We start from the raw sequence: 14,383 nt of genomic DNA, 5'->3' as shown, positions 1-14,383 counted from the left end.
GAAGATAATGCAATCTGCTACAGAATGTAATCTGTTACAGTATGTAGTCTGTTACAGTATGTTTTCGGATACAGTATGTAATCGGATACAGTATGTAATCTGATACAGTATGTTATCTGATACAGTATGTAGTCTGATACAGTATGTAATCTGATACAGTATGCAGTCTGATACAGTATGTTTTCTGATACAGTATGTTATCTGATACAGTATGTAGTCTGATACAGTATGTAATCTGATACAGTATGTAGTCTGTTACAGTATGTAATCTGATACTTAATGTAATCTGCTACAGTATATAATGGCAAATGCATCTTCAAAATTAATCATCAGGATTTATACAGTAGGCTGCTATCAATCTAAATGTGCTTATTTATTATTATTCTCGGTTTACCTAGAACTAAAATCTGTTCTCAATAGGGGGGCGCCATTTCGACTTTGTAAAAAAAATCGTTCCCAAATTAAACTGCCTCGTACTCAATTATTGCTCGTACAATATGCATATTATTATTACTATTGGATAGAAAACACTCTCTAGTTTCTAAAACCGTTTGAATTATATCTGTGAGTAAAACAGAACTCATTTTGCAACAAACTTCCTGTCAGGAACTGAAAAATCTCAAATCGTGGGCTCTGTTCCGGGGTCAGTTTATAAATTTCCATGTAATCTATGGGTCGACATGCACTGCATACGCCTTCCCCTAGATGTCAGTAAGCAGTGAGAATTGGAATGGTGTGTCTAGGTAGATCTGAGGCCGTATAAAAGCTCTTGGAACCGGGTGTGCACTTTTTTCAACGTTCATCATGACGCAAGACAGACCTCAGGATTGCATTCTGAAAAGCTCTCGTTATAGGCTTTAGATATATCCGGCTCTGATTTTATTCGATATAGGTGTTAAAAACATCATAATGTAGTTATTTTAAACCGAGTTATATCAGTTTATATCAGTATATTGCGATTTTCGGTATTTCATTTGTGCTGCGTTATAGTGAGTTGGGCACGTCTTCGCCACATGGCTAATGTTTACTGCTAATTCCAAAGTTGAAGACGACAATCTACAACCGAGCAACGATTCCTCTGGACAAAGGACCACTTGCACAAGATTCTGATGGAAGCTCATCAAATAGTAAGAACTATTTATGATGTTAATTCGTTGTTCTGTTGAAAAATGTTAAACTACTATTCCGGCATTCATTTCGGTGCGGTCTCACTTTAACGCACGCTGTATGTCGTAGTAACGTTAATTTTAAAAATCTAACACAGCGGTTGCATTAAGAACTAATGTATCTTTCATTTGCTGTCCAACCTGTATTTTTTTGTCAAGTTTATGATTAGTTATTGATTAGATTAGGTGCCTCTCCCAAGATTTCTCCCGACATTTTGTTTGCAGCTTGGCTGCTATTCTCATTGTATAACCACGATTTGTGCCGCTAAATATGCACATTTTCGAACAAACAATATATGTATTGTGTAATATGATGTTATAGGACTGTCATCTGATGAAGTTTTGAGAAGGTTAGTGAAAAATTTTATATATTTTGCTGGTTTATTCGCTATCGCTAACGTGCATGAATCAATGCTGCTGTGTGGTTGGCTATTGTAGTAAGCTAATATAATGCTAAATTGTGTTTTCGCTGTAAAACACTTAAAAAATCTGAAATATTGGCAGGATTCACAAGATCTTTGTAACGGCGTTCCTCTCTCTCTTCATAAGAAGAGGTGGAGTAGTGATCGAGCCAAGGCGCAGCGGGTTGTGAATACATGATGAATTTTATTTACAAGACGAAACGAAACAAACTATACTTGAGTAAACTAACAAAATAACAAAACGAAAGTAGACAGACTTAGCACGACGAACTGACATAACACACGCAGAACGAACGAACAAGTACTTACTACAAAGAACGTACGAACAAACCGAAACAATCCCGTATGGTGTAACATCGACACAAAAACAGGAGACAATCACCCACAAACAAACAGTGAGAACACCCTACCTAAATATGACTCTTAATTAGAGGAGAACGCAAAACACCTGCCTCTAATTAAGAGCCATACCAGGCAACCAAAACCAACATAGAAACAGATAACATAGACTGCCCACCCAAAACACATGCCCTGACCTAAACACATACAAAAACAACATAAAACAGGTCAGGACCGTTACAGAACCCCCCCCCCCTCAAGGTGCGAACGCCGGGCGCACCAGCACAAAGTCCAGGGGAGGGTCTGGGTGGGCAGTTGACCACGGTGGTGGCTCCGGCTCTGGACGCTGTCCCCACACCACCATAGTCACCCCCCGCTTCTGTCTACCCCTCCCAATGACCACCCTAAAACTCACATCCCCTAAATAAACGGCCAGCACCAGGAGAAGGGGCAGCACCGGGACAAGGGGCAGCACCGGGACAAGGGGCAGCACCGGGACAAGGGGCAGCACCGGGACAAGGGGCAGCACCGGGACAAGGGGCAGCACCGGGACAAGGGGCAGCACCGGGACAAGGGCCAGCACCGGGACAAGGGGCAGCACCGGGACAAGGGGCAGCACCGGGACAAGGGGCAGCACCGGGACAAGGGGCAGCACCGGGACAAGGGGCAGGTCCCGGCTGATATACTCTGGCAGATCCTGGCTGAGGGACTCTGGCAGGTCTATGCAGGCTGACGGCTCTCGACGCTCATGGCAGGCTGACGGCTCTCGACGCTCATGGCAGGCTGACGGCTCTCGACGCTCATGGCAGGCTGACGGCTCTCGACGCTCATGGCAGGCTGACGGCTCTCGACGCTCATGGCAGGCTGACGGCTCTCGACGCTCATGGCTCTCTGACGGCTCTGGCTGCTCATGGCTCGCTGGCGGCTCTGGCAGATCCTGTCTGGTTGGCGGCTCTGGCAGATCCTGTCTGGTTGGCGGCTCTGGCAGATCCTGTCTGGTTGGCGGCTCTGGCGGATCCTGTCTGGCGGGCGGCTCTAGCGGCTCCTGTCTGGCGGGCGGCTCTAGCGGCTCCTGTCTGGCGGACGGCTCTGTAGGCTCATGGCAGACGGGCGGCTTTGCAGGCTCATGGCAGACGGGCGGCTTTGCAGGCTCATGGCAGACGGATGGCTCAGACGGCGCTGGGGAGACGGATGGCTCTGGCCGGATACGGCGCACTCTAGACCTGGTGCGTGGTGCCGGAACTGGAGGCACCGGGCTAAGGATAAGCACCTTCCTACTAGTGCGGGGAGCAGGAACAGGGCACACTGTATTCTCAAAGCCCACTCTATACCTGATGCGAGGTACCGGCACTGGTGACACCGGGCTGAGGACAAGCACATCAGGATTAGTAGGGGGAGAAGATACAGTGTGTTCAGGGCTCTGGAGACGCACAGGAGGCTTAGTGCGTGGTGCCGGAACTGGAGGCACCGAACTGGATACACGCACTACAGAGAGAGTGCGTGGAGGAGGAACTGGGCTCAGGAGACGCACTGGTAGCCTAGTGCGTAGTATAGGCACTGTAGGTACTAGGCTGGGGCGGGGAGGTGGCGCCGGAAATACCGGACCGTGGAGGCGTACTGGCACTCTTGAGCATTGAGCCTGCCCAACCTTACCTGGTTGAATGCTCCCGGTCGCCCGACCAGTGCGGGGAGGTGGAATAACCCGCACCGGCCTATGTAGGCGAACCGGGGAAACCATGCGTAAGGCCGGTGCCATGTATGCCGGCCCGAGGAGACGCACTGGAGACCAGACGCGTTGAGCCGGCCTCATGACACCTGGCTCAATACCCAATCTAGCCCTACCAGTACGGGGAGGTGGAATAACCCGCACTGGGCTATGCACTCGTACAGGAGACACCGTGCGCTCTACTGCGTAACACGGCGCCTGCCCGTACTCCCGCTCTCCACGGTAAGCCTGGGAAGTGGGCGCAGGTCTCCTACCTGCCCTAGGCCCACTACCTCCTAGCCTCCCCCCAAGAAATTTTTGGGAATTACTTACGGGCTTTTTGGGCTTCCGTGCCAGACGCGTTCCCTCATAGCTCCGGTTCCTCTCTCCGGTAGCCTCTGCTCTCCCCAGTGCCTCCAGCTGCTCCCATGGCTTTTCGGGCTTCCAGCCACGTCTCCTTGCTGCCTCCTCAAACCACCGCTCCTGGGTTTTAGCTGCCTCCCTCTCTTCCTGAGAGCGGCGATTCTCTCCTGCCTTAGCCCAGGGACCTTCTCCATTCAATATCTGCTCCCAAGTCCAGAAATCCTTGTTTTCCTGTCCCTTACTCCAATTACTCCGCTGCTTGGCTCTGGAAAGGTGGGTGATTCTGTAACGGCGTTCCTCTCTCTCTTCATAAGAAGAGGTGGAGTAGTGATCGAGCCAAGGCGCAGCGGGTTGTGAATACATGATGAATTTTATTTACAAGACGAAACGAAACAAACTATACTTGAGTAAACTAACAAAATAACAAAACGAAAGTAGACAGACTTAGCACGACGAACTGACATAACACACGCAGAACGAACGAACAAGTACTTACTACAAAGAACGTACGAACAAACCGAAACAATCCCGTATGGTGTAACATCGACACAAAAACAGGAGACAATCACCCACAAACAAACAGTGAGAACACCCTACCTAAATATGACTCTTAATTAGAGGAGAACGCAAAACACCTGCCTCTAATTAAGAGCCATACCAGGCAACCAAAACCAACATAGAAACAGATAACATAGACTGCCCACCCAAAACACATGCCCTGACCTAAACACATACAAAAACAACATAAAACAGGTCAGGACCGTTACAATCTTTGTCTTTCATTTGCTGTACGCTGTGTATTTTTCAGAAATGTTTTATGATGAGTATTTAGGTCATTCACGTTGCTCTCTGTAGTTATTCTAGTTGCTTTGGTGAGAGTTGTGATGGTGGCTGCAATGTAAAACTATGATTTATACCTGAAATATGCACATTTGTCGAACAAAACATATGCTATACAATAAATATGTTATCAGACTGTCATCTGATGAAGTTGTTTCTTGGTTAGTGACTATTTCTATCTTTATTTGGTCGAATTTGTGATAGCTAGCTATGCAGTAAAAAAATGGTGGAGAAAAAAAAGTTATGTCTTTTGCTATCGTGGTTAGCTAATAGAAATACATATTGTGTCTTCCCTGTAAAACATTTTAAAAATCAGAAATGATGGCTGGATTCACAAGATGTGTATCTTTCATCTGGTGTCTTGGACTTGTTATTTCATGATATTTAGATGCTAGTATTTACTTGTGGCGCTATGCTAGGCTATGCTAGTCAGCTTTTTTACTGATGAGGGGGCTCCCGGATCCGGGATTGGGACCAATTAGAAGTTAATTTGGTCAGATGCTCATCTGTCATTGAGAGATAAATTATTAATTATTTTTAATGATTTGGTTTCTTAAACTAACCACCATTCTGACCTGGGCCCGTATCCACAATGTGTCTCCGAGTAGGAGTGCTGATCTAGGATCAGGTCCCTCCTAGCCATATAATCTTATCCATTATGATCTTAAAGACAAAACTGATCAGCATTCTTGCTCTGAGGGTCTGCATCAATATGTGCCCTGGTCATTGTGGTCACAGTCAGGACACAGAGGCCATGTCATATCCATCTAATAAACCATGTGTCCCACCTGGGCTGAGACTGACATTACTGATGCATGGCCATGTACAAACCAATGACTTATTGACCGTCAAAATGTTTTGTCAATATTCGTTATGTTATCAATAGAGGGCCAAGCTCATCTCTTACCTAATGCATAATGGCATCCTTAATGCCAAGTGATGAATTAGTCCTAAAGCCAATACCAGTGGTGAGAGGGCATGGCTGTGTGGTTAGATACAATAACTAGGTTATAGGAGATTGTTGATGTTGACAATGTTCTGACTGACTCCATCAGACTCTAGTAGATGACTCAGTCATGTCGATGTTCACTAAATGAGAGCGAAAGGCCGAGGAAACGAATGCTGATTGGAGATCAGTTTCAGATCAAGCATCCACTCCTGTCAATATCTAATTGGTGATGTATACTACATGGCACATATAGGGAATAGGGTGCCAATTGAGACATTGTCTGTGTCACCTCTTCCACCTCAGTATGGGAGGAGGATAACAGAGGGGCTCCCAGTTCTGTAAGGCAATCATGACCAACATTACAATGCAATTGGGGGATATTGCCATAGACGGGGGAAAGAGAAGGATCGTAGTCAAAGCACACACGTAGATAGAAACATATACACAGAAGTTTACAGTTTCGTCATTTAGGAGACACTTTGATCCAGAGCGACTTACAGGAGCAGTTAGGGTTAACAGCCAGATTTTTCACCTAGTCGGCTCCGGGATTTGAACCAGCGATGTTTCAGTTACTCACCCAGCGCTCTTTACCAATAAGCTACCTTTCGCCCCGTAGACACGTCAATCATGTAGTTAGGAGAATACACATGGACAGAGGCAATATCACAACAGAGCTACTTTGAGACAGTGTTCAGAGCCAAGACACCAACATCAACAGCACATTGACAAAGGGCAGAACAAGCTATATCTGATTCTTCACAGTATAACGACAGGCTGATGTCAGAATGGGAGGGAACACGAAAGGAAGAGACCATGTTTGGAGAGCGCAGGGGGGACTGGAACATTAGACTTACACAGCGATGGAGATGTTGGCTGCTGACATGGGGCTGACCTCCTTCACCTCCATGGCCTTCTGCAGGGCCAGCTTCTTATTGGCTTCTTCCTCCTGCTTCTCCTCATCCTGGACCAATAAACCAGAAGGGATAGGTAACCAACGGTCATTTTATTCAGAAAAAAAACAGAAAAGGTTCCCAGGGTAGGACATGGTTCCTTGCGTTCCTCAGCCTTACCTTGGTGAGCTCCTGTGCATTGGCGAGGTTGTCGACGGCGATAGCCAAAAAGACGTTCAGGAGAGTGTCTGGTTGGAACTAAGCTCAGGAAAAAACTTGACACAACAGTAGTGGCTTTCATGGCTAAGCCATGGTACATTGCAACCAAACACTTTGACCATCAGCAACAGACTAGATGGCATGCCATTAAAAAGGGTTACAGTATCACTCAAACTCAGAATTCACTGGGGGAACCCTTCTAGGGGGGTCCGGGAGCATGCCCCCCCCCCAGAAATAAATGTTCAAAATGTACAGCTCTCATTGCAGCACTTCTCTCCAGTGTTTTTTCATGACATGAGATATTTCTATTTCACTCCATAAACGCTTCATGCAGATAAAATCTCTGATATCCATGCAATGGCACGACTTAGGATCAGAGAGGATACAGTTTCCAAAGAGTGTGAGGACGATGAAGTAGACCGAGGAGAACATTCCCCGCCGCACGCCCCCCTGAGACTCAATGCCATGATACATTACTGCATTCCAATCCTCGCCAGTCAGAATCTGACGTTGATCATAGAGAGATGAAGAATACGCAAATTATTCATAATTCATAATAAATTAACAAAATATTGAGTTACACTGCGGCATCAAAAGTTCAGCCGTTATGACTTTCAAAAGTCTAACACAGGCTAATAGAAAGATTAGTAATTTAGGAACAAAGAGTAGACCACTACATTCCACTAATTACAAACTATCTTTGTTCAACACACAATTCTTTCAACTAGTCCAACATTCCAAAGGAAAGAGCTCCAAAGGGAAAGTTGGTTAAATAAAAGGACAGAAGTAGAGACACGGTGTACCTGGAAGACGGTGAGAATGGCCGCCGGGAAGGTATCGAAGTTGGTCGTCGGCGTCTCCTCTTCGAAATTAAACCTTGGAGAAAGAACAATGAACACATCAAGTCACACTGAAGCCTTCTGGCTTGAGAGATGACAGAGAGGACGTTCAGAATCAGATACATTGTCTTCCATCCAGGTTGGAGTGTAGTGACCCTAGTGGTCACAGCAGATGAAATGGGACAGCAGAGCACAGTGCTGTATGTGAAACGCAAATCAAATAGGAATTTAATCAAGGCAATATCATCAAACAAACTGGGTCAATGTGTTGTTGTGTATAGAGCTATTATAATGACGTCTGCAGTCATTGGATACGCTACACCAACCCTGAATTACTGAACGTCTGCCAACTGACATCAACTGGCAGGCATACTCTTTGGAAAAAAACCTGCTCTAACTAATTCAACGCAACAACAGCTTTCCACTATGTTGTGTCTGAGTACACATACACATAGCATGTGCACCGTAGGCTACTGTAAGCTTCAAAACATGTTTTCTGTGCATGGAAAGGATTCCATCAAAATACCCACACATTACAACAACAGTCATAGAGAAACGCTGCTTTGAACAATGATTGATTCCCTTTACTTTCATTGTTTCAGTGATTTCTTTATGGAGATGACAGGACAGTATTATGTGCACATAGTAAGAAAACAAACCTCACAGAGGGCTCAAGACCCAGGCATTATTTTTACTGTTACAGTACATCACAGTCCACCCCCCCCTCGACCCAAACACAGTGCAAGGTTCCAAGGCTTCAGGTAAAGATTGGCCTAGGAGATGGTTGTGAAGGTTGTTTTATATGACAGTCATGAAATAATACAGAGCCATGGAACAACAGGAAACACAAGTCATCAGGGAGGGAGCCACACAAGTCCACAGCTCCAGCCTTCACATCACTCCTGATGTGACGCCTGAACTATCTACATGGTATAGTGCAGAGAAACAGACAGGGATTGTGTTCCAAATGGCACCTTATTCCCTTTATAGTGCACTACTTTTGACCAGGGCCCATAGGGTTCTGGTCAATAGTAGTGCACTATAAAGAGAATAGGGTGCCATTTGGGACGCAGCCAGAGAATGAGGACAGGTAGAAGAGACCTGAGCATCAGAGGTAGTTTTGGAGTTTATTTTTATGTTCTGTTTTCCTCTGCTCTGTGTCAGTAGCTGTGACTATAGCTATTAACTATAATACAACATACATGTATCAATGTCTTCTGAAGCACCCACTGATGTATAACCACAAGCTTACACAAAACAAGACTGGTCCAACTTCTCCATAACAAGCAATACAAATCTCAGTGGAATAGAGGTTGAAACAGATACTTTTAAATTGATTAAATAAATAATATAGATTGTTAGCAATGAAACACGCTCAAGTATTTTAAACTGTATCCTGCTGTCACTTTAACCCTGAGTACACAACTGACACAAGTATCACTTTCATTGATTGGTACTGATACTGACCTTGTCATATAAAGTGTATATTCTCGTGTGTATTTATTCTATTTTCATGTGTACTTTATTATTTCTCGTGTGTATTTCTTTATATGACTTAGTATAACCAACCTGTTGAGTAAGACATTGGATGTATTTCACTATATTGTTTACACCTGCTGTATCCTGTACATGTGAGAAATAAACTCTGATTTGATTTTATATTTGATTATAAACTTTGTGTAAACATGTTGTGATTCATTGTAGCAACAAACACATTCATAATGTTATCCAGGTCAGTTGCATGACCATACCAATCCCACACACACAAAGGAAATGTTCCTCTATCAAGTCGTCAAGAACCCCAACCCCATGTTAAAATGACTCCCTCCCTTTTGAGGAACAAACCTGACAAAACCTGAGTCTGCAGTCTCGAAACTGAAGAAGACGTGAAGAAGTGAGAGAATGAAATAAAGATACAATGGAGGGATGTATAGTTATCCCACAGAACAAGAAGAAACACCATTGCACAGATACATGCTACCTATGACACTATGATCGTTCACTGTTAACACAGGAGAACACTGACCATCCCCTGTGACCAACTGATCATGTGTCTACATTTTATACAGTACATGTGTGCAGAGTCAGACAAGATAAACATGTTCATAGGAGTACTGTTTATCAAACAGTACCGTCAGTGGTTTGACAATAGCTCCAATGAAAACACTGTTGATTGACTTACCTTAGCACTTGCAAAAGCCGCTACATACAGTCATATGCATGTCCAAATATGCATTATAGTCTATGAGCGTAGAATACGACATATGATGCTTGTGTGTCATTTGAGACGGGCATTCAGGATGGGCTTTCTCAATGCTGAGTTGTGCTTTCCCCTTACCCTTTGAATGCTCGAAAATTCTGACAAGGTTACACGATAACCCCAATGAGTGATTATAAATGTATTACTAGATAGACTTGCAATGTACACTTAAGAAATTGCTTTGGTAGAGATCGCACTGGTGTGAGTGAAAGACACTTGCGAAGCACACACTTCCGTAGCGTCTCAAGGCAGGAGCCCATGATCTTTGGGGGCCCCAATCTTTACGTTTAGGTTTTTTGGTTGGGGTGCCCCCAGAGGTCGGGCCCCCCAGATAGCATGTGAACACATCATAAGCCATAAAATAAATGTTTAGAACTAAAGGAAATGTACTTTGAAAGTGCAACATTTTCTCTCAGCATCATGACAAAATGTGTAGAATACCAGGAAAATAGCTCAGATATGCTTGAAAGCTGAGACAATCCTTGTCCGGCGGGGAAACTCTATTTTTATTTGTGAAATAAATGATTTTGTTGCATTATTTGATCTTCAATGTATTTTTAGGGGAATTTTATAAGGAAAAATATTTGTAATACTTTCAATATTATTAATTTCCATGTCTGCTCTATGCCCAGAAATGCCCTTGTCCGGAGCAAAGGATCCCAATTTTAAATCCCCAAAAAGTGTTTAAAATTCTAAAAAATGCCGATAATGGATATTAACTGAAAAAACATCTTATGTAGTTTATTGCAATAGCTGTCATGCCCTGACCTTAGAGAGCCTTTTAAATTCTCTATTTGGTTAGGTCGGGTGTGATTTGGGTGGGCATTCTAGTTTTTCTATTTCTTTGTTGGCCGGGTATGGTTCCCAATCAGAGGCAGCTGTCTATCGTTGTCTCTGACTGGGGATCATACTTAGGCAGCCTTTTTTCCACCTTTAGTTAGTGGGATCTTGTTTTTTTGGTTAGTTGCCTGTGTGCACGCCATTAGCTTCACATTTCGTTTGTGCTTGATTATTTTTGTTTGGTGAGTTTCGATTAATTAAAATATGTGGAACTCTACGCACGCTATGCCTTGGTACATTCATTTCGACGAGCGTGACAATAGCCCTCTGTGACTTATTTCTCTCAAAACTGTGATTCCAAAGAAATGCGTTCAGAGATTTGGTGAATTCTGTCAGATTTGTCTAAAATCCTAAATGAATCAGGAATGAGCAGGGCCAGCTATACCATAAGGACCCCTTATTCATGTCTCTACATTGCTTATTCATGTCCTCAATACATGTAGTGCAACAAAGTTCTCTACTTTTGATAGATTTAAACAAACGACATTGGAATCAGCATGGTCTTAACCATAAACTGTCAACTCCATCTGCCTGATAGAATATGAATTTCGGTACAACTATGTTACATTTAATTAGGTTTAAGAGTCAAAGCAACTCCTGTGTTGTCACGTTCCTGACCTATTGTTCCTTTTTCTTTTATTTAATTAGTTGGTCAGGGCGTGAGTTGGGGTGGGTTGTCTTTGTGTGTTTTGTCTAGTTTAGGGTGTGTGTATTGTTTAAGGGGTTTTTAGTATGTATGGGATTGTGTTCAGTGTAGGTGTTTAGGAAAGTCTATGGTTGCCTGATTTGGTTCTCAATCAGAGACAGCTGTTTATTGTTGTCTCTGATTGGGAGTCATATTTAAGGCAGCCATAGGCTTTAGGTGGTTGTGGGTAATTGTCTATGTCTATGTTCTATGTTGCATGTGTGCACTTAGTTCAGGTTTAGCTTCACGTTTGTTTTGTTCATTTTGTAAAAGTGTTTGTTTTTTCCTTCATTAAAAGAAGATGTATTTTTCACGCGCTGCACCTTGGTCCTCTCTTTCTCAAGAAGACGATCGTGACATGTGTGTACACTTTGAATGAAGAAGAAAAATGCTATTTTTGTCAACTCCGTAAAATTTGTGTCTAACTTCAGCTATGTTTTTATTGGGGATTTTCAAATGAATAAATTTCCATATTTTATAAATGTTTGAATTCAACTTTTATTTTTAGAGGCAAAAATATGTATGTTCTGAGTATCTGTTGTCAACTCTGTCACTGTCAAAATGTATTGGTCAATATAACAAATATTTTAATCAGTGTTCTGCAACATATGCTTAAACATTATAAGTATTTACTGTGCTAGAACTAAGGGACAGTGTTTGCTTTTTAAATGTTGTTTTATGTTCTAAATCTAGAATTACATCCCAAAATGCTAACGAAATTAGCCCTGGAAGTGCTATGAAACCAAACAAAAAGACGTTTGGAGATTTGTATTACATATTTGAATAATATAATGTTAGAATTAAACAATCAAGGCCTTTAAACACTTGTTGGACAATAATTGTAAAAATGAAATGCCTTTTATGGTGTCTGACAGAGTTGACATAAATCCAGTTAGTTGCATTTTATGAAAGAAAATATATAATAATTAGGACGTTGACATGGTGTGATAGCTGATACTTTGGTCTATCAAAATATATATTTCAAATGTTTCTAATATTAAGACAAATATTTGTATACATTTGTTTGAGACTGTCCCCACTTTCAAGAATCCCTGAGCTATGAACAGCAACATTTTCTCTCAGCCTCATGGCAAAATATGTAAAATAGCCTGAGATTAGCTATAATTCTGCACATTTTCTCTCTACTCTTGCTCGGACCTGCGATACGCCACTGATGGAAGAGCATCCGAATGGAAGTGATGGCGTGAGGACAAAGCATTAGAGGAGTGGTTGGATTGAGAAGAGGGCAAATATGGTCAACACAGCAACCAGCTTTATAAACGACTCCTGATCTACCCTGCTTAGAGAACCAGCAGTGGTGGTGGTGGTGCATATGTGTGTGTTTGTGTGTGTGTGTTTGTGTGTGTGTGTGTTTGTGTGTGTGTGTTTGTGTGTGTGTGTTTGTGTGTGTGTGTGTGTTTGTGTGTGTGTGTTTGTGTGTGTGCGAGAGATAGTAAGTATAGGGGTGGTAAGTTCAATCAGCTGGATTGTCCACCCGCAAATATGCAGCCGTGGTCTTTTCCCTCGTTCCCTCGTTCCCTTTCTCTGTCTTGGTTGGCAAGATTAACATAGGCTGCACCCTGGAGGCAGTGGCAGTCGCAGCATGCTCTGGGGCCGATGTGCAGACCTCCACAGTGTTTACTATGATAATAGGGATTGGATGTTGTTTCGCTCCCACAAGGCATCTACAGGGACTTCATTTAATCAATCCTCAAACAGAAGCTTGTGAGAGCACAACGTGATGTGCATCTGGCTCTGCTCTGTAGAGAATGAGAGGAATATGCTCTAGTTTGTGCAAGGCCCCCTGACTAGAGATGCACAAATGTCTACATACTTGATCTGGGGAAGTGCTTTGGCTCTTGTCGAAGAGAGAAGTCTGTCCGGCTCAGTAAAGCCTCAAACATAAATAGTCCGCAACAGTGAAATGGGCTACTTCTATGTGAATTAATGAGGAAGTGGAACACAATGTTGTTTCAAAATAAAATGATTTGAAATGGACAAGTTGAAACATAGCCTATAGATAATTAGCAGGCAGCATGCCTTGGTTTGAAGGCAGTGTGGGTTAACTGTCCTGTTGTGTAACAATCACATTTTAGAACAGTGAGAGCAGTCTGACATCCTGCTCATAAAAAAACTCACGCTGGGGCGACCGTTAGAGATATTAGGAACTTGCGTGAAAAAGGTTAAAGTCGCAGAGGGGTGTTGCACGAAACAACTTGTTTTTCAGTTAATGGATGAGTCTGGATCCATTGTTCTTGTCTTATGTAATAAACCTGTGTCCCGACTCCATGTAAAAACACCAGGGAGACAGAGACGAGGCATAAACAGACTTCAATATCTATACTCAGATAGCTAATGATTGAGTCGATTATACACTGCAGCGGTTGCACCCCTATCAGCCAACCCCAGACAAATCTCTCAGTAAAATTCATGAAGGGAAAGTAAACCATTTGAGGGAGCAGTCTCCTGCTCTGCAGAGATTTGAATGTCTGCAGGACATCACCGCTAGCAGGGGATACGTGAGAAGCTCAAGTCAAATGCTAGTACGAACAATGGGTAGGATAGAAAGATAAGATAAAAAAAGATAATGCAGTTGGAATTCGTTTTTTTTTCATATAAACATCTGATTATTACCTCCTCTATTAGATAGAGATGGTGTTTCATATTTTTTGGGTCATTTCAGCAGACACTCTTCAGAGCAACTTACAGGAGCAATTACAGTTAAGTGCCTTTCACCTCTTCGGCTCAGGGATTCAAACCAGTGACCTGTTGGTTCTTGGCCCAACGATTAATCTCTAGGCTACCTGCTACCTTATTGGTGTGCTACATATCGTATTCCTTACGTGCTTTTGGAAAATACTCTAGA

General features: G+C 43.1%; 1 protein-coding gene across 5 annotated transcripts in view; it reads right to left on the bottom strand.

The window, feature by feature from the left end:
• Positions 1-14,383, bottom strand: part of LOC129863846 (voltage-dependent N-type calcium channel subunit alpha-1B-like) — a 218,384-nt gene that overhangs the window by 69,531 nt on the left and 134,470 nt on the right. For all 5 annotated transcript variants that reach the window (XM_055936175.1, XM_055936176.1, XM_055936178.1 and 2 more), the window contains exons 14-17: positions 7,697-7,769; positions 7,280-7,397; positions 6,855-6,922; positions 6,639-6,745 (exon numbers count right to left, since the gene is read on the bottom strand). In XM_055936175.1, the coding sequence (XP_055792150.1) occupies positions 6,639-6,745; positions 6,855-6,922; positions 7,280-7,397; positions 7,697-7,769 (366 nt within the window). The remainder of the gene's footprint in view (positions 1-6,638; positions 6,746-6,854; positions 6,923-7,279; positions 7,398-7,696; positions 7,770-14,383) is intronic.

The sequence above is a fragment of the Salvelinus fontinalis genome, chromosome 10, assembly GCF_029448725.1.
Source record: "Salvelinus fontinalis isolate EN_2023a chromosome 10, ASM2944872v1, whole genome shotgun sequence".
Taxonomy (NCBI): domain Eukaryota; kingdom Metazoa; phylum Chordata; class Actinopteri; order Salmoniformes; family Salmonidae; genus Salvelinus; species Salvelinus fontinalis.
Note: the sequence above shows the minus strand (reverse complement) of the source record. Positions and strands in the feature narration are given on the sequence as shown.